Below are 20434 nucleotides of genomic sequence, written 5' to 3'. Positions count from 1 at the left end.
GCACCAACTGATGATTTGGGGTTTTGTAAGTCTTCCCCTAGTTTCCAGATGGCTGGAAACTCAAGAGCCTCTGAAAAACAGACTCCATCTCCACGTGGGGCCATATTTGAGTTTCTCACCAACCCATCCATAGTCCTCTTCTCTCCCTGTTCCAGCTGGTTCTGAACCCAACAGCAGGGTCTTTTGGGAAGTATATTGGGATCTAAAGTATCTCAATATAATCCTCCAAGCCTGCAACTTGATAAAAATAGCCACTTTCCAGGCTGGCTAGGATGCTGCCTCCTGCTATCAAACAGCATCTTGACTGTCAGGCAGGAGCTTTGCAGCTGCTGGACCTCCACAGGAACAACCCTTATGGCTTGTGGTTACTTGGGATGACCAACCCGACATCCTGAAGCCTCTCAAAGGCTCAGTGGGGAAGAAACTGTGTTTGTCCTTCCTGGGCTTTGAAACAATGCAGCAGCCAGAGGGCTTCATTTCCCCACCCTTTTGGAAAACCTCCCTCCAGAAGGTTTGCTGTCTTGGGGACTGATTTCAGTGGCTGTTATTTACAGCCGTGCAAGCAGGAGATTAGCAATGGAAATCTGCTTATGGTGGGTGAGCCCCTGGCTGGCGGGGTGGTTTCATCCTGCTCCCTCTTGCAGATGAGGATTGGCTTCCTGAGGCTGCAGGCCCTGTACCGATCCCGCAAGCTTCACAAGCAGTACCATATGGCTCGCCGGCGGATCATCGAGTTCCAGGCACGATGCCGGGGCTACCTGGTCCGTAGGGCTTTCCGCCACCGCCTCTGGGCTGTCCTCACCGTGCAGGCCTACGCCCGGGGCATGATTGCCCGAAGGCTCTATAAGCGCCTCCGAGGGGAGGTGAGTACCATGGAGGAGAAACAGAGATGAGGAGAGGGGAGAAAAACATGCTTCTGTATCATGTGCTCTTGGGATTCATTTTTAAAGGAAAAAAAATCCAAAAATAATTTGGTTCCTATTCAGAAGGCTCTTCTATTTATTCCCACAGTATTATCGACGCCTGGAAGCAGAGAAACTTCGGCTGGCAGAAGAGGAGCGACTTCGAAAGGAGATGAGTGCCAAGAAAGCCAAAGAGGAAGCAGAAAAGAAACACCAAGTACGTGGGGACTGATCTCTTTCTGGGGTTCTGACTGTTCTCCAGGAAATTGCTTCTTTGAGGGGCAATGACAAAAATATCTAAGGGATTTCTGCCCTGCTTGAGTGGTTTGTATTTAATTCTCTAAAGTACTCTGTGCTTTATTAGTTTGAAGCTGCTCCAGAATTTCTGATTTGCTGCACAGGAATGCTAGAGATTATAGTTATTATTCACTTGCTTTTGCTATTGTATGAAAGGGGAACTGGGACACTCTGTGTGTGTGTGGACATGCAGGGCTGTTGTATAAAAGAAAAAAATGAGGTCAGTGAGAGTTTCTGGACATGGACCAACACCCCTAAACAGGCACTAAGGAATGGGGAAAATGCATTGCTTTGTCCTTCTGCAGTTGGGAAACTGCGACATGGACATGTTGCTGATTTGCTTCAAGTTATGATACGGGTATAGTGCCCTAAGCACCAGGCAGCCTGCCTTCCTACAGCCAGGCCCTGTGGAATTTACTGCCAGCTCTTTGGAAGGAGCAGTTCAGTCATTGCACTTGTCCTTTTGCAGGTACGCCTGGCCCAGCTGGCACGGGAAGATGCAGAGAGAGAAGTAAAGGAGAAAGAGGAAGCACGTCGCAAGAAAGAGCTCTTAGAAAAAATGGAGAGAGCTCGCAACGAGCCAGTGAATGACTCAGAAATGGTGGACAAAATGTTCGGATTCCTGGGGACAACCTCCTCCCTGCCTGGCCAGGAAGGCCAGGCACCCAATGGCTTCGAGGTACTGGAGATGTACAGGAGCCTGGCTATCTCATGAAAGACATGAGAAAAGCAAAATATTAATAGGTCAAGGAAGAGTACAGCAGTAAAAAAGTGTGTCTCTGAAGGCTTCCTTCAAGGCTAGGCTCTCCTGTGTGGCCCCAGAGTGTTACTATGCTGTGGCTGGAGATGGGCAGGCAGACTGGCCGCTTTCCCTGGGACTACCAAATGGAGGAGAGCAGTATCACTATAAGGTCATCAAGGACCTGTGACCTTTGAGATCTTTCCTTTTTGGTTCATCACAGCTCAAGGCATTTAGCTCTTAGACACCCTTTCCCCATGCTGTGAGTGGGGCCATGCTTGTTACTTCTTCTTCTGCTCTAGGGACATTCCTGGGCACAGGCATGTCCTTCAGAGCTTGGGCTTTGCATGGGCTCCAGAGCTATATTCCATGTTTTCTCTCCATCTGACTTTTCCTTTTGGGATGGAAATCAAACTGACAGAAAATTCAGGCCCAAAGAAAAATGGTATTTTGATAGCCAAAGCCATGCTGAGTGTCTGACATGTCCTTCCACAACAGGATCTTGAGCAAGTCCAGAAGGAGTTGGAGGAAGAGGACCTGGATGCAGCATTGCCTCTCCCTGAGGAGGAGGAGGAAGACCTCTCAGAGTATAAATTTGCCAAGTTTGCTGCCACGTATTTCCAGGGCACAACGACACACACGTACATCCGCCGGCCTCTCAAGCAGCCTCTCTTGTACCATGAAGATGAAGGAGACCAGTTGGTGAGGCAGGGGATGAAAATCCTTGAGCAGGGCTGGGTGGGTTGGAGCAAGCCTGGGTAACCCTCCAGCCAAAAGGTACCAGCAGTTTCCATTTGGGATACACTCATCTGCTGCACATGTGTCCATGGCCACTGTCCCACGGGCATGCTTTGAGTGCCGGTAAGACAGTGAATATTAGAGGGATGGAGCATTAGAGAGGAGGGTCCATCTCTGGACCTTGGTATCTGTGTTAAGACAATGAGGTGCTCTGGGCTCAGGGCATGGGCAATGGAAACCGTTGTTTGAGTAGCACTTGTAAAGCTTCTAGGGAGCTGGAAAAGTTGCTTCTTACCTTGTCATACACACCAGTGCAGAGCTGTAAGAGAAGAACCGCTTGTCCCATAGCCAGCAGTACAAGAGCAGAAATGGGTTGAACCTGCATGGCTATAATGCACGTTATATTATTCATGAACTTGCCTTCGCTGTGGTTCTCCTTTCCCTCTGCAGTGGGTTAGGAGCTGCAAGTCTCTGCCCCTTGATAAGGCTGGCATCTCCTATCAAGAAGCAAACCCCTGGTAGGGTTCACAAACACATTCGTGGTGGCACAAACACAGAGCCTGAATGTGGTCCCAGCCAGTGGCCTACCCAGCATGCTCAGAGGGGACGTGTGCCGCAGGCACAACTTCACGTGTGATGCAGGGAAGTGTTTTATCTCCTGCAGATGTACAGAGACACCACAGTGGGACGGCTTGCCCACCCCCTCCACTGCCCTGGTGGGAGCTAATGGGGTGTAACTTTCCTTTCAAATAGGCAGCACTTGCTGTATGGATCACTATCCTGCGTTTCATGGGAGACCTCCCCGAGCCGAAATATCACACAGCCATGAGTGATGGTGGTGAGAAGATTCCAGTAATGACAAAAATCTATGAGACTCTTGGGAAGAAGACCTATAAGAAAGAACTGCAGGCTCTGCAGGGAGAAGGAGAGGTAACTGCTGCAGCTGTAAAAGAGATGTTGTTATTATTAGGTGTTGGATATTGAAATGTGTTGGAAAGAAGCGACTTGTGGGGTTTGTGGCAGGCAATCAGTTTGATGATTTTATTTGCGCTTACGATACGAAGGGAGAATTGCCTGTGTGTCAGATGTTGATCCTGTCCCTCCCTCACAGGAGGAACTGAATGTTCCCCAGTGACGGAAGTGCCCTGATATCTCTCAAGGGACTTTGAGCTCTCTCCTTCACCCCACAGGGCTAAAATACAGGGGGGGAATGCAATGTGCTATGTTTCTTATTTGGGGATTTCCTTTTGATCTGCCCTGAGTCAGAAGAGACTAATTTAAAAATGTGTCCTTAATCTTGGAGCAGGAAGTAATTAGTTACCAGGAGATTAAACTGTGGAAATAAAAATTTTTAAAACAGTAAATCCCTATTGCATCCTGAGTGCCTTCTGGATATCACTGGAGGACTTCATCTTAATATCCTTCCCAGACAAAACATTGTTCTGGATAAATCAATGTTCACAGTGCTGATACATTTCCATCTTTGGCAATTGCTTTATTCAATAGGACAAGATATTCTCTGCTATTAGCATCTTCTGGATGTCATTGTGTAATTTTCAAGAAGTTTTCTTGACAAATCTCTGCAGCATTTGCAGAGGTAAATTAACAAATCTCCTCATTCTTAGAAATTATGATACTTCTTCCAGTGAAGACAAGACTTCCCCTTCTGGACAAGAATAGCGTCAGGATCATAATTCTGTAAAAATATACACCAAGAATCACCTTTCATTCCTTCTACCCACAATTGCTTGCTTGTTTACTACAAAAAGGCGTATTTTATCCAATCGAGATATCAGGTAGTACAGTAGAGAAGGGAAATTTAAGCTGTCTTTTTCTCTGTGGTTGCAACATCTCTTCACAGTACGAAAGATGCCGGAGTGAAATAATATGCAAATCCAGGTTTACAGCACCAACTCATGCTTATAATGGATATAAACCATCACAGCCACAGGACTCAAAGTGTTGATTGGGTGTGAAATCATGGTCTGTTCAAAGCTGCTTAAATGAGGAGAGATTAACTGGGTCCAAAAGTTTGCTATAAAAGTAGAAAGCCAGCAAGTAATTTGATGATACATAGTCAGTGCCTGGAGCTGTCCCACATCAAAGGTATTCTTCTGGGAAAACTGATAGAGCACAGGGCTGATTAAAAGTTACGAAACCACAGTGGGTAACTACCTGTCCATGAATCCCTGGCTAGATGGCTTCCAGCTAAAAACCTGCTGTGCAAATGGCTTGTCTCAGAGAGTGGTCTTGCTCATCTCATTTCCACTGTCATACAGCAGAACTGGGTGGACCTGGGTTAAGCAGGAATCAGCCATGTATTCAACATAACTTTTTTTTTATGTTCCCAATATATAATTTTGATCTGAAGGACACTTACTGATTAGAGAATATCTACAAAATTCAGAGCCAGCCCTGGGTTATCAAGGGGCACAGGAATATGTGTCCAGACTTCTGGTTCTCACCAGCCTCAGAAACATCTCACTCTCTGCTCAGGATTAATGGTCTTTTGCAGGAGCCCAGGTGAGGCAGGGAGAGCACTTGTTCAGCACTTGCGTTTCACCACTTTGCATCCACCCCTCTTGCTTTGCAGAGTACTCACATTGATGGGCACAAGAAGAACAGTGTGCGGCACAAACTGGTCTCCTTAACACTCAAGAAGAAATCCAAACTGACGGAGGAGGTGAGGGGAGACGCTTGGCCGCCTGGCAGCACAAGTGCCATTGGATTGTCTGCAGCCCTCTCTGACTCTCTTCTGCTTTTCCCTAGACAACATAGAACCAGCCCTCCTCTGGGTTTGGCGCTACCTGTCTCTCTGCCTGAAAGATTTAAGGAGTGTTTAAGGGGAAAGGTTGGCTTCCCGTGTCTCCTTGAGTCATTCTGCACCTCGCGCCGGCCTCCCCTCGGCTCCTGTTCTCCATCCATCCAGCACCTTCCCTCCCCTCTTTCACAGCCCTCCATCCAGCTGCCGATACCTCCCACCACTCTGTGATGGTCTGAATGTTATCCCTGCTTTTAGTTTCCTGCCCTCTACCATGGCATAGATAGCAGAGGTGGGGTCTCCAACAGCACTCACCCATCCTCTGTTCCATTCCACTGCCAGGGACAAAACTCCCCATGGGAGCAGTTACGCTGAGCTGAGAGCTTTTGAAAAATCCCATCTCAAAAGAGTGAGGAATGATAAATCTTTCAGGTGGGGGTGATGGAAACAATTAATAGAGTGCCCATTGCCAGAGCAGGCACCATCTCACCTGGCTATAGCTGCTTGAGAGCATGAAGATTGCTCTGTGAGATATTCCCTTAAAGGTCAGTGGGGAGAAACAGGACCCAGTCCAGCTCACCCTAATTGACTCTGAACACACTCTAAAAATATTCATCTCTCTAAATGGAGGTGGGGTTGACTAGCTGAGACAGCGAGCTGGTAGGCAGATGAATGCCATCCTTGTTTTCACAAACAGCACCATGCTTATGCATTTTCAGCTGCATCATTAGCATGGGGAATAGGTCCATTTTGCCAGTTAAAACACTGATGATTATTTTAGTATGACTAAGTTAAAGGGACAGGTCCTCCTTGGCAATAAGATGGGTTTATTCCCAAGACCCTTGGTGGCTCTCTCCCAGCAGCAGGACCAGCTCAGAGCTGGGAGGCAAGGGTGCCATTGTAGAAACCCTGGGAAAAGACCAAGCAGGTGGAAGTGTGACTAGACAGGACCATTTTTAATTTCACCCATACATGATTAAAGACAACACAGTCAAACCCTCCCATTGCTGTTAAAATCCTAAATTGGAGAACTACTGAGAGCCCTCCTGGCTGGTGGAAGAGTCCTCCTGGGGGAGCACCACATGCTTGGGATGGGGGTGGGGGGGGACACAGTAACTGGCTGTCCTGAAAGAGACCCGTATGTCTGGTTGGCAGGTGACAAAGAGACTTCACGATGGTGAGTCCACGCTGCAGGGTAATAGCATGCTTGAAGACCGACCCACTTCCAACCTGGAGAAGCTCCATTTCATTATTGGTAATGGCATCCTCAGGCCAGCCTTAAGGTTAGAAATCAAGACAAAGGCATGAACATGCCATTCTTTTCATTCCTTCTTCCTTGAGCTTTTCTTGAGTTATCCAAACAAGTTTGATACTGTCTGCTGCTTTACAAAGCTCTCATTTTGTAATTTTTATGGTTGTGTTGTATAATGCAGGCTGGGCTGAATCATGTTTCTTACTGTCCATATCAGGCCCAGTGGAAAGACCATGCAAAGGGATTCAAACATTCTGAAAGTCCTAATGAAACTGGATTGGTTTTATTAATGCTCACTCTTGTTCCTCACTACTCCATTTGACCATTGTATCTCTTTTGTTTGTGTGAATATTTTTAATGGTTTCCTAATGAAAAACTCAAACTCATTTCAGCTGCTAAATGAAGCATTAAAAAATTCTAAAATGTCAAATGAAGGCCACTTTCACATCTCTGGTTTAGCCAATTTATGTGTTTATGTTTATTAATAGAAATTAATTAATGTTAAATAGTTCCTCTAATTTTTTTCTGTTTAACTTTTAATTATTTTTTTTATTCCTGTTGTAGGGATGAAATCTACTGTCAAATCTGCAAGCAGCTGACCCAGAACCCATCCAAAAGCAGCCATGCTAGGGGTTGGATCTTGATGTCCCTCTGCGTGGGATGTTTTGCTCCTTCTGAGAAATTTGTGAAGGTAAATTTTAGATGACATTTGTCTGATTAATTATCTGCCAATACATTTTCTTTTCCACTCATGGGACCAGCTTTTCTCTTGGGTTTCACAGTAGAGGGAATCCCAGTCTTTGCCACAAAGTTCCTAAGGAAAGTGTGCATTATCCCAAGTTCAATGTCTAATGTGAATTAGATGAGTCACTCCTGAAAAGTGACTCTCCCTTTCCTGTGACTCTAAAGGTAATGTAGACAACCAAATTAAATGATGCCTCCTGCAGTGTAGATGTGTGAAGATGTGATTAAGTGACTTCTGGTAGGAAATTTGTTTGTGGGAGGCTGCAAGTGCAATTTGCACAACCAGACCAGCCCACATTTCTCCCGTGTTTCTCATATGCAAAGGTCTGTGCATTCAGCATCTACTGGCTTTGACAGTGTGACCTCAGGCATCTATTCTACCAAAACTGGCAAGGCATAGAACACAACCAATTATGAATATAAATTTATGCTAAAAAGAAATGCACATAGAAAGGGAAGGATTTAGTTTACGTGGAAGTACATTTGCAAAGGTGCTCTTGGAATGACACTACATTCCCCACCACGTGTCGTACTGGAAACATCCAATTCCAAACATGAGATAACATGTAATCCATCTCCAGCAGCACTGTGGATCAGCAGGACTGAAGTTAGTGGGAGATGCCAAGTGGCTGACACTTTTGAAAATCAGATTGTTCTTAAGGATTTTCTTTTCCTCTTTTCTGGGCAAAGTTCTGTTGCCTAGATTTGAACACTCTGCTTTCCAAATGAGTTATAGAGTTAAAGAATTGATTAGGTTGGAAAAAATGTCTAAGATCAAGTCCAACCACTGTCAATCCCACTGCTAAAGCTTACCCACAGGTACCACTAAAGCATGTCCACAGGTACCACATCTGCATGTTTTTCGAACACTTCCAGGGATGGTGATTCCACCCCTTCCCTGGACAATTTGTCCCAGTGCCTGACTGGAAATAAAGATGTTCCATTAATTTCCATAGATATCAGATTAGGTACCAGGTCTTCAGCACTGAAAAGGCTGAAGCCAAGAATAGAAATGCCTCCTTCATCCCCAGGCCTTGTCGGTGTGAAATCTAATAAAGAAGATAAATCACTGGCAAAGTCGCAGGCAATTAAATTATGTGGGAAAATGAGATCTGAGAAGTATGGCACAGGAAGTTGTGCTGGTTTAAATCTTTAGTAGCAGAAGATTACTTTAGGATAATGAAGCACTTATCAGAAATAATTTATAAGTAGTTCTGGAGACTCAGACACAGAATGATAGAAATACAGGATCATAGAATCACAGAGGCATAGAATGGTTTGGGTTGGAAGGGATCTCTGTAAGTCATCTAGTTCAACCCTGCTGCCGGGAAGGCGCTCCTTTCCCTAGACCGGATTGCTCAGAGTCCCATTCAGCCTGGCCTTGAATGTTTCCAGGGATGGGGCAGACACAATTTTTCTGGGCAACCTGTTCCAGTGCATTACCACCTCCACAGGAAAGCATTTCTTCCTTATGCTCAATCTAAACCTGCCTTCTTTCAGGTTAAGGCAACTTCCCCTTGTCCTGTCATTCCATGTCCTTATCAAAAGTCCCTCTCCAGCTCTCTTATAGCCCCTCTAGGTTCTGGAGGGTGCTCTAAAATCTCCCTGGAACCTTCTCCAGGCTGAACGCTCCCAGCTCTCTCAGCCTGTCTCCGTAGCAGAGGTGCTCCAGCCCTCTGAGCATCTTGGTGGCCTCCTCTGGACTTGCTGCAGCAGGTCTGTATCTTTTTTGTGTTGGGGGCCCTAGAGCTGGACACAACACTCCAGGTGGGATCTGGTTAGGACAGAGCGAAGGGGCAGAATCCTCTCCCTCTCCCTGCTGCCCACGCTGCTGGTGATGGCTTCTGGGCTGTGAGTGCATATTGATGGGTCACGTTGAGCTTCTTGTCCATGAACACCCTGAAGTCCTTCTCCCCAGGATTAGTCTCAATCCATTCTCTGCCCAGCCTGTGTTTGTGCTTGGGATTGCCCCAGCCGAGGTACAGGAAATTGCTCTTGTCCTTGTTGAATTTCATGTGGTTCACACAGGCCCAACTCTTAAGCATGTCCAAGTCCCTGTGGATGTCACCTATTTCCTTCTATGATTCTGTCATTCAAAAGTATCAATTAGAACTGAACATTTTGAAAAAGATTTCACTGATAATGAGGCAGGTCTTCAATATGTATTCCAGCTCCCAAATATGCAAGTTATGCTTTGGATCCCATTAGACACCTTTATTGCATCATGTGTTAGGCATGGGCCAAGACACATTAGCACTTCTGTTCTTTGCACCTTTCTTTCAACCAGCAGAGGGCTTAGGTGGAAGCTTCAGTCACAAGGAAGTAGGAACGTGAAAAAACATGTAATTACATTGTTCATTGTTTGCAATAGTATAATTAAAACTACACTTTTACCTTGCATCGAGCACTTAGGATCATTTCAACAGCTCTCATCTCTATAACCTGGCTGTATTACATAGGTACTTGGTAGTGCTGCAGTGAGTTATGATTGACAGAGATAGCTGTCTCTCTAGCCATGTTATTTATGGCTGACAGTGTTATAAAGCAGTCTGTGTTTCTGAAGGAACAGCTGTGTGTTATCATTCAGAGAACTCTTTATCTATCTATAAAGTCTCTCAGAAAAATTAGATTTACAGAATTATTAGTCTTACTTAGCATTTTGGCCAACATGTTTGTGCAATATTTTTCAGTGTATTATCTTTCATATTGTGAAAATCACAGGATTTAATTTTCTCTACAATAATATGGTTGTATTTTTAACATACACTGAAGCACTTCAAGTTCTGGTTTAGGCCAAATTGCAATTTAAAGTCTGACTAAGGGAATATCTGTTTAATGTCACCATGAAAGATCTTTTGTGCTGGCAGCTAAGTGTTCTGAGTGGCATTCACTTACAATTCCCCTGGATCATTACTTACACATCTTTTTCATTCACTCCCATCTTTTTGGCCAAAACTCAATAACATTTTATAATACATCTTTAAAATTCAAAGATAGAAATCAGTGGCAGCAATAGCAAGAACAGAAAAGCTGCTTCTCTGGCTTCAGTCAAAGTCTGTTATCTAGTCTGGTATCTTATCTCCTCTGAGGCCAGAAATGCACAGTAGAAGAACAAGGCAGGCGTGCAGACTGTCCTACTCTCTCTCAGCTTCCAGTGCTGTGATGTAGGAACATCCGAGCCTGAGTGTTATCACCGTCATTAGTCACAGAGGGCTTTTCTCCAATAAAACATTACTTGTTAACCTTTGCAAATGCTTGGCCTCTTAAGCCAAAGGTCTAAACAATGTGTTCCCTGCTGCCAACAGTATTTGAGGAACTTCATCAACGGAGGCCCCCCAGGTTATGCTCCCTATTGTGAAGAGAGGCTGAGGCGGACATTTGCCAATGGGACAAGGACACAGCCACCCAGCTGGCTGGAGCTGCAGGTACGAGCCCCTCCATGTCCTCCCCAGGCAACTGGGGCTCAGGGTTTAAGCCTTTCACTGTCACAAGAACCACATCTTTGTCAGGACAGAATGTGGGGCAACAAAATGCCTATTTCTGTCAAGAATTTTCAGATAATTCCAACGTATTGCATTCCCTGTACATCTTGGCTTTGCTCCAGAGTGTGTTGAAGATCAATCCTTTTGGCTGCATCAATATTTGTAAATTCAATGTGCTTGAGAGTGCTGTTGGGCATTGAGGCAAGCTGGCATAGAGCAAGCCCCTGTGTGTTCTAGGAAACTGTCTTCCAGATGAAGGTGGGTGCTGGCAAACTGCCTCCTGTGAGTGGTCCCTGGGACTTCTTTGGGGGTAATCATAGCTGGAACAGGCAGTTTGTGCAGAAGTTGCTCTTTTTCTATACCAGCTTGCAAGCACATACAGCTGTGCTCCAGTGTCCATGAGCATTCCCTGGCATGCTTGTATTTACTGGAGTAGGCACCTCGATGACTGAATGTGTTAAATAAAATATCTGTGACTTCTGAGTGCTTCCAGTGGCTGACCATACATTATCCCATTGATAAATGTGGTATGGTAACACTGAAAAGCAACCAGTCAGTAGGATCAGGAATTAGTAAGTGGTTACCAGAGTAGGGTGGAAGAGTACGCAGGTAAATAGTATTGAAATACACATAACCTCATAAAGTTTGACTTCAATCCTTTAGGCAACCAAGTCCAAGAAACCAATCATGCTGCCTGTCACATTTATGGATGGGACAACAAAGACACTGTTGACAGACTCTGCAACAACTGCTAAAGAGCTCTGTAATTCTTTGGCTGACAAAATCAGTCTGAAGGACCGATTTGGCTTTTCACTCTACATTGCGCTTTTTGACAAGGTATATCTTAAGTTCTGTTCCTGAATATCTCTGGGAAAGAAGGGGGAGGTTCTCCTTGCTGTCACATAACTTCCAGAAGGCAGGATTATTTCTACAATGCAAGTGTCACCATGATTTTCACAAAAAGAGTAGTCAGACTCTGCAGCTGGGTTGTAGGAAAATCTCTCTCATTGGAGATACTCAGAATTTTACAGGAAAATACAGAGAAAGCCATTCAAAGAGGCACTGTTCTGACCAGTGTGCTGGACCAGAAGCCTCCAGAAATTCCTTTCCTCCTACATACTTATGTGATGCTATTCTCTTGCTGTCAGTTAAGCTTATTAGAGAAGAATTTCCAGTAAAACAACCTACCTGGATTTTTATGCAAGGGAGCCAATTAAATTTAATCGGAAAGCTAACAGTTGAAATTAAGCTCCCACAATGAGCTAATATCCAAACTGCCATTCCTGCATTGGCATCTAACCTGATTTCTTTAACATAAAACCACATGTTTTTCAGAAATTCTGTAAAAATAAAAGGTGAGCATAAATGAGAGGGGTAAAACTTCATCAGGTGAGACAACAGCTACAAGTCAATGAAACTAAAATATTCCAAGAGGTGCTGTGTAAGAGGATGAAGTATATTCTCACCTGCAGATGTGGCCACCTCTGCCTCTAGGTGGAGAAAAAAATGGTTTATACTCTGCCTTCTTCATCTTTTTTGAGGAGTCATTCAGCCAGGGATGCCAAGTCTGAGGGGATATAGTCCTTTAGGGGCTTCGTGGCAGACACCAAAGAGAAGGCAGGTAAATTTCTGTAACAGGACAGGCTTTTTTATTCTGGGTTTTTCTGATGCTTAGCATGGTTGGGTCCAAGCCCATGACTTTGAAACAGTGTGTTTCAAAGCACAATATGAATCAACAATAGTTTAAAATGGGACCATTGGCTTTGCTGGTTCATGTTGATGCTCTCCTTTCAATCTGGATGGGAAACTGGAGCTCAAAATGGAATGACTCAGCCATGCTGCAGAACTATTCAGTCTTGGCTGTCTAGCAGACATAGATACATTGATTGTTGTGATTATGAAGGAAGTCTGGCTGAGTGACTCAAAAACAGATCTCTCTACCTAGAAAGGTCTGCATTTGGTCAGGTGAATGCCACATTTCCCTCTGCCCTTCCCAGGTGTCCTCGCTGGGGAGTGGCAATGACCACGTGATGGATGCTGTGTCCCAGTGTGAGCAGTACGCCAAGGAGCAGGGAGCGCAGGAGCGCAACGCGCCGTGGCGGCTCTTCTTCAGGAAGGAGATCTTCACTCCCTGGCACAACCCGAGTGAGGACAACGTGGCCACCAATCTCATCTACCAACAGATCGTGCGAGGGGTGAAGTTTGGGGAGTACCGGTGTGACAAGGTGTGTGACCTCAGCAGCTCCCAGTCTGGTCCAGCAAGTATCTTTGAGATGGTGAAATAGGTTACAACAAAGGGGATGATAAATATTCCTCCCTGGATACCCATTAGCTTGGGCATTATGGTATTCACGTAGAAAACAGGAACTACAGCAATCAGATGCTCTTGACTGGGCTTGGATGCTTCCATGTGCTGCATGAGCACTGTCTCCTGTTGAATTTTGGATGGGAGAGTGAACAGGCACTTTGTCCACCCGCCTCAGTTTGGAGCACCACAAATAGTCTGTAACCAGATCACCAGACCAGCAGTACACAGCAGAACCCTGCTTGGTGAATCCTGCCAAGCCTTAGGCATGAGAGATGATTTGCAGGATACCCAGACCTCTGCCATGCAGTACAAACCCAGTAGTGTTGGCATATACTGAACAGACACTGGCAGCATAAACACAGCATTAGAGTCTCTGGGAGCTCACAGAATTATTCCAGTGTCATGGAAACTAGCATTTCAGGAAACATCAAAATCTCTGAAAATGTCCATCATGGTTTTTGGGTAGGATTTTTTAGCAAACAGCCAACTTTTTGTGGGGCTTGTGTGGGGTTTTTGTTTCTGTTTAAAATCATCTTGGTGTCAAATTGAAGACATCTCTCTTCCCCAACACCTGGCCGTTCTCCTGTGATCTGGTAGAATCCAGTCACCTTGGAAACTAAATCATCTTTTCACATCTATATTGAATTAACTGCAGCTCTTTTATCCTGTCAGAAATCCTGTCCTTTCTCCCTCACCTTCTGCTGCTCCTGGTCTCCCTTGTGCTATTACCATTTCGGTAGCTCTGTTGCTTCACACCAAGTGCTTGAAATGCAGCTGCATTAAAGGATGTTTTACACGTGCAGTTGGTGGGCTTCCCAAATGTGGGAAATGATGGACATACGCAGTTTTCAATCACTAAGCTTTGTCTGCCATAGCAAAATCACCCATTGCTGACTGCAGACATCAGAAACAGGCTGATCTGCAAAGAAAGGCTGGGGCAAATGTTGCCACACAGTACAGTGTTGTGTGGTGCTGGTCACTGAACATGTTAAGGCTTAATCATAGCTTTTAGTAGTCAATGTCCTGAACTTAAGTTGAGCAAAAAAGCTGCAAAAGGTGAAGTTCTGCCAAAGAGAAGCATCCCCACACAATTTTGTAGTACACCCAGCCTCCACAACAGGCTCCTGGAGTGGTGGAGGATGGATGTTGTGATGACCTGGTAACAGCATTAACTTGGTTTGTTTGGCTCCTACAGGAGGAAGATCTGGCAGAACTGGCTTCCCAGCAATACTATGTGGACTATGGGTCAGAGATGGTACTGGAAAGACTGCTAAATCTAATTCCATCCTACATTCCGGACAGAGAGATCACAGCTTCAAAAACAGTGGAAAAATGGGCTCAGCTCATTATAGCTGCACATAAAAAGGTGGGGACAATAGATCACCAGTCGAGGACCATGTTGTGCTTCAGTAGCTTCATGTGCATTTTAAACATGTGTCAGACATCATAGCTCAGCTCTTAGCCTGGCCTGAAGCTAAATCAGCGAGAAAGGGCAGGGTTTGTATTAACCATATTCAGCTTTACACCGGGTTTTATGCAAGATCTGACAGAAGACAACCTGCAAAGATTTACTGTGAGATGCAAAATGCCATTTCTGGGGTGACATTCCTGTTACATGAGATTGTGGTGTTACTGGTTGTATTACAGAGGTGGTCTGTGTTTCCAGGCATTGTCAGGACCTTGTTGTGCCAAGCATTGTATAAAACCTCCCTGGCTTCAATTAGAACACTTGTGACACTCTCACATGGCAGCACTGCATAACTCATTACCCAGTACTCATGACCACTCAAGAGGGGTGATGTTCCTGGCATGAGGATGGGCATTTAACATCAGGAGCCAGCTTCAGATTACAATCCCTACAATGTAAACATCTCCATATGCATTAGGAGTCTCACCTCACCTTAACTGTCAGTGGAGACACAGGGATTCACTTGGATCTTGCACATCCTCTGTCAGCCTGTCAGCTTTGTACAGAGGTGTCAGGTGTTTAAGGATGCCCTAAATAAGGGGCTCAAGGGCTGATGAGTGTCCACTTCCAGCTAAAGGAATGTCAAGCTGAAAAGTAAACACACACTTTAGGAAAACCCAAAGTCAGCTGAGATGAGCCTCACTGAGACTGGTCACTCCAGATGCTTGCCCAGCCTCTCTAAGTCAAATTATTCCCTACAGTGGGAACTGAAGGCCAGGACTTCGTCCAAACTGTCAGTTGTTCCTGTAGTAGTTTGTTTGGCCCTTAGCCACACTGAGACCTCCATTAATATTTGTTCCAAGATCTTCAGGTTACATGGATTGATGTTCTTTGCTCTCTTCCTGGTTATAACTGTGTTTTGCTTCATGTTGGTTGTGGTTTGCATTTTCTGTAGGGAATTTATACTCAGAAGAGGGCAGACCCAAAAAAGGTCAAGGAAGAAGTAGTGGATTTTGCACGTTTCAAGTGGCCTTTGCTGTTTTCTCGGTTTTATGAAGCCTTCAAATTCTCAGGTGAGTCAGTAGAGCACATCCCCAGAGGACAAGATGCTCTAAAGCAAAAGGAAGGAGAGATGGAGATTCCACAGACAAGAAGGGACCCATCTAGCTGGTCTGTTTTGGATACATTATTTTTTGGTGCATCCTGATTAGCAATGGCTCAGGCTATGGGTCTGCTACTATTTCTATCCATTAAAAAAACATCCTTATTTGAAACATTTTCTGTATCCTAAGACCCTTCATGAACTGATTGAATGCCTTGTCTTCAACCCAGGACCAAGCCTGCCTAAAAATGATGTGATTGTAGCTGTCAACTGGACAGGGGTGTACTTTGTGGATGAACAGGAGCAGGTTCTCTTAGAGCTCTCTTTCCCGGAGATCACAGCTGTGTCAAGCAGCAGGTAAGGAGCAATAGACTTGGCTGGCAATCTCAGCATAGATCAGTTCTTTTCCAGGCTTTGCCTCTGGATGTCATTATGTTTCGTGTTTATGTCTCCTATAAAAATATATCCCAGAGGAGGAAAGCTACAAGGGCAGAGTTTTACCCTGGCCACCATTAAAGGTGATGAATACACTTTCACCTCGAACAATGCAGAGGATATCCGGGACCTGGTGGTGACCTTCCTTGAAGGACTAAGGAAACGATCCAAATATGTGGTCACTCTCCAAGACAACCCAAACCCAGGCAAGAAAATAGCCCAGCTCAGTGGTAAACATATGGATAGATTGAATATTCCCAAGGAATTTGGAAAAAGACAATTCAAACCAATGGAGTTTTTTTTGCAGTGGGAGAAGAATCTGGGTTCCTCAGCTTCCTTAAAGGAGACCTGATAGTTCTGGACCAGGACACAGGAGAACAAGTGATGAACTCAGGGTGGGCTAATGGGTTCAACGAGCGGACCAAGCAGAGAGGGGATTTCCCAACTGATTCCGTCTACGTCTTGCCTACAGTCACCATGCCTCCGCTGGAGATCGTGGTAAGCTGTCTTACGGAACTACACAACTTGGTACAATGCCCAGGGAGGTCAAAGCCTTCCTGAAGTGCTTACATCTGGCCAGAATCTCCCTGAAGGTAAGGCAGAAACCAAAGTGGATGAGAGAGATGACAAGTTGTCCAAGGCAAAAGTGACCTCAGCCTTTCTTCTGATCTTGGCACTCAGGATACCACAAACTTGTGACTTATGTATCCATGTATTGTGCTAAACCCCTCCAGCTGGCCTGGTTGCTTAAAGGTGTATTTATGGTTGGAGGGAACTGCTACATTCACATATGGAGCTGTAGGTTCCAGAGCACATTTTCTTCCTCAGGAAATGATCCACATTATGGAAACATCTGTTATTCCTTGCATTAGTGACTGAGAATGGCACAGAGAAATGACAGCTGCACAGTTCTAACTGCCTGTTAACAGGACTTGATGGATTATTCTCATTTGCACTGTTCTTGTTTTGTATCTGCTTCCTCTCTTTGAATATATCAGATATATTTTATTTCAAATATACCAGGTAACAGAGAGCTTTTCATCCCACAGGCTCTGGTCACAATGACCCCTGACCAACGACAAGATGTTATCAGAACCTCTCAGATGGCAGTTTCAGACAGTGAAGAAAGAGTAAAGCCATACACCTTGGAGGAATTTTCCTATGATTATTTTAGGTGAGTTTTTTAAACCATTCTCAAAAATTATAGGAATCCATCTGCAGGTAGCTTGGGAATCAGAAAAATTTTGCTACTGGAAAAGACTCTGAATACCCCATCATGTGACTTTGTACAACTGCAGCCTCTGATTTAGGTCATGGCATTTGAACAGCAGGTTTTCCACAGACAAGGTTTTATAAAGTATTTCTTCTCAGCAGAGGTGTAGCAATGTGAAATTTAGTATTATGTGGGAGGATGTGCTTAGGCTACATAGGCATTTTCATCTCAGCTCCAAAAATCTAAATGTGCACCACTGCTGAATGCAGCTGACCAAAGCTCCCACTTCTGTTAGGATGGGCTGGCAATCCAAACAGACAGACCAGATCCTCTGGGATATCTTCAGCTTGTCAGGCTTACACTGCTAGGTGATATTCTTTCAGTGCAGCTGCCCTGGCCATTCATCCATCATCCTTCCTGTGGTTTGAAGCTTTTTGGGATAGAGTTGGTGGTTGTGGTGTCAGTACTTTTGTAGGCTCTATAAGAGACTCTTCTGAGTCACAGGAATGTACAAGTGTTTATCTTTGGGCAGAACTGGAGCTTGCTAAATTGTGATGTCCAATTTGGTGTAAGAGTTCATTAGCCAGATGCTGTGAGCAACCTTTCTAGGTGAAACATTGGCCACAAGCTGTCCCTTTTATCCCTGTAGTCTTCTACCTTTTGCTTTGTATTTGCCACCAGACCACCTCCAAAGCACACCCTCAGCCGGGTCATGATCACCAAGAGCCGTGGAAAGGACAAGCTGTGGTGTTACACCCGCGAGCCCATCAAACAGCCACTGCTGAAGAAGATCCTGGGCAGCGAGGAGCTGTCCCAAGAAGCCTGTATGGCCTTTATTGATATCCTTCCTCTGCTTGGGAGTGCCTTTGGGCAACAGGTCTGACAGACAAAGGGCTGAACAGGCTCTTCAGGGCCCCAAGCAAAGCCCAAAGAAAGGTTTGTGGTCCCTCTTAAGGGCTGTGGGACCATGTCACAGGCTTGGAGACGGGTGTGCACCACAAATCTGTACTTAAGCATCCTTGAAATCTGAGGTGTGTCTACTTCTTAATAAATGAGGATTAGGGGACTAGCTATTGAATCCTGCTGGTCCACACTCACTGGTGGTGTTCTCTCTTGGTTCAGCTGACTCTGCAAAATGCACCTTCTGTGGAAGGCCACAGCCCTAATCCGTGTGAATGCGGACCAGTCCACATGGCCTCAGGGACAGGGTTTGATGCCTGAGTATCCCTTTGCAGCCACTTCTGTAGTCATGTGTAGGATGTCTTTTAACTATGTCATCAACAGAAGGGCTTCTCCAAATATCCCAGTTAGCTTATCCTTGACTCCTGCCTCCCACCAGTGCTGAAATATATGGGTGACTACCCATCCAAAAGGACCCGCTCAGTCAATGAGCTGACAGACCAAATATTTGAAGGTGCCTTGAAAGCCGAACCCCTAAAGGATGAAATCTACTGCCAGACCCTCAAGCAGCTCACAGACAACCACATCAAGTAAGGGTTGTTTGTTCCCCTTGGCCCAAATGCATTAGACTGTGTTGCACAAAGCAGATCTGAAGCGTCCATGCCATGAGTGATTTTCTTCCTCCTGGATTTCTTCTTGCACAGATACAGTGAAGAGAAAGGCTGGGAGCTGTTGTGGTTGTGTACAGGCCTTTTCCCTCCGAGTAACATCCTCCTGCCTCATGTCCAGAGGTTCCTGCAATCCCGGAAACATCACCCCTTGGCAGCGGACTGTATCCAGAGACTCCAGAAAGCCTTGAGGTATGGCACCAAAAGATCTCCTAGTCCTGACTGCGCCACAACATCCAAATATGTGTGAGAAAATACAATTGGGAGATATTTTGGTGACTAGAGCACAGTGAAAGCTCACAGCCTCCCTCTCTATTCCACCAAACTGATTGAGAGACATTGGGTTGCTGATAAGCAGTGCAGAAAAATAGAAATGAATCAACTTTGTTCAGATCCACTTAAGTCACTTTCTTCTTTGTAGGAGGAAAAATATTGTAATATTAAGAAACTAGCTGGAGTTACTAAAAAAGAATATGCATTAAAAGGGAAGATTTAAACAAAGCATTCTTGCTTTGATGATGCTGTGACACTTGCCACCTCCTGTTTTGCAGGAATGGATCCAGGAAATACCCACCCCATCTGGTAGAAGTGGAAGCTATTCAACACAAAACGACCCAAATTTTCCACAAGGTTTACTTCCCTGATGATACCGATGAGGTAAATGGGGGAGAAGGAATTTTTTTTCTGTCAGGATGGCTGTCAATTTTCTTATTAAAATCTCAGAAGAGGCTAATATTTGTTCTGATCCAGAAAAGTTCAGCCTTTCCAGAAGCCTCTGGGCCAAAGTGTTACAAGGAAAATCCATCCTTGTCTACTCTTTTTGTAGTAGAGTTGTTGCAATTTGTGTTTTTCAAGATATGGGTGCTCTGCTGGTGTTCACTGGAGGGTTTACAGTATGACTGCAGAAAGAGGGAAGCTGGATGGGTTCATCCACTCACAGTAGCTGACAAGCCTTGGCTCTCAGTTATTTGGAGCCTAGACCAACGATACCCAGTGGGGTATCATGATGGGGCCCCGTGGGGACTGGGCAGAATGTTGCAGTACTGGCAAGTAGGTGACTGAAATTACCCCTTCTGACCTGAGATGACACAGAAATCATACCTGCACTCAGGAAGCTCTCACTAAGCATCTTACATGCTGATAAGGCAGCTAGTCATATTGATGCCAGAGCAGATAGGCATGTCCTTGCAGATACTGCTGTCTTACAGTACTGATTAGTCTTCCTATGAGGCTCACATCTCTCTCTTCCCTCATGCCCTTGGGTACAACTAAAATCCTGTATTCCCAAATGGGTTTATTTGTAAAACAGCCCACACCCATAGAAAGAAAAGGATGATTCCCCTGCAGCAGCTGTGAGTGCCCTTGTTTATCTGTAATGGAGAGTTGAGCGAACTCTTGGGGCTTCTCATCACTTTGAGTATTTTTTCCTACATGACCAGCAGTGGACATGACACTGCTTTGTACACATGCATCTGTGTGAGAGCC

The 20434-nt window shown here is 45.1% G+C and overlaps 1 protein-coding gene across 3 annotated transcripts in view; it reads left to right on the top strand.

The window, feature by feature from the left end:
• Nucleotides 1-20434, top strand: part of MYO7A (myosin VIIA) — a 64352-nt gene that overhangs the window by 35229 nt on the left and 8689 nt on the right. For all 3 annotated transcript variants that reach the window (XM_042024203.1, XM_042024204.1, XM_042024205.1), the window contains 21 exons: nucleotides 645-863; nucleotides 1012-1119; nucleotides 1669-1878; nucleotides 2437-2640; nucleotides 3430-3606; nucleotides 5270-5359; nucleotides 6593-6720; nucleotides 7254-7380; nucleotides 10739-10858; nucleotides 11579-11752; nucleotides 12913-13140; nucleotides 14419-14589; nucleotides 15587-15704; nucleotides 15964-16090; nucleotides 16205-16374; nucleotides 16476-16666; nucleotides 17218-17342; nucleotides 18063-18220; nucleotides 18718-18871; nucleotides 18986-19141; nucleotides 19501-19606. In XM_042024203.1, coding sequence (XP_041880137.1) covers nucleotides 645-863; nucleotides 1012-1119; nucleotides 1669-1878; nucleotides 2437-2640; nucleotides 3430-3606; nucleotides 5270-5359; nucleotides 6593-6720; nucleotides 7254-7380; nucleotides 10739-10858; nucleotides 11579-11752; nucleotides 12913-13140; nucleotides 14419-14589; nucleotides 15587-15704; nucleotides 15964-16090; nucleotides 16205-16374; nucleotides 16476-16666; nucleotides 17218-17342; nucleotides 18063-18220; nucleotides 18718-18871; nucleotides 18986-19141; nucleotides 19501-19606 — 3261 coding nt within the window. The remainder of the gene's footprint in view (nucleotides 1-644; nucleotides 864-1011; nucleotides 1120-1668; nucleotides 1879-2436; nucleotides 2641-3429; nucleotides 3607-5269; nucleotides 5360-6592; nucleotides 6721-7253; nucleotides 7381-10738; nucleotides 10859-11578; nucleotides 11753-12912; nucleotides 13141-14418; nucleotides 14590-15586; nucleotides 15705-15963; nucleotides 16091-16204; nucleotides 16375-16475; nucleotides 16667-17217; nucleotides 17343-18062; nucleotides 18221-18717; nucleotides 18872-18985; nucleotides 19142-19500; nucleotides 19607-20434) is intronic.

The sequence above is a fragment of the Corvus kubaryi genome, unplaced genomic scaffold (genome assembly GCF_017639235.1).
Source record: "Corvus kubaryi isolate FWS band 111438036 unplaced genomic scaffold, C.kubaryi_AGA036_p1.0 37260, whole genome shotgun sequence".
Lineage (NCBI taxonomy): Eukaryota > Metazoa > Chordata > Aves > Passeriformes > Corvidae > Corvus > Corvus kubaryi.
The sequence above is the reverse complement of the archived record's forward strand: the minus strand, read 5'-3'. Positions and strand labels throughout refer to the sequence as shown.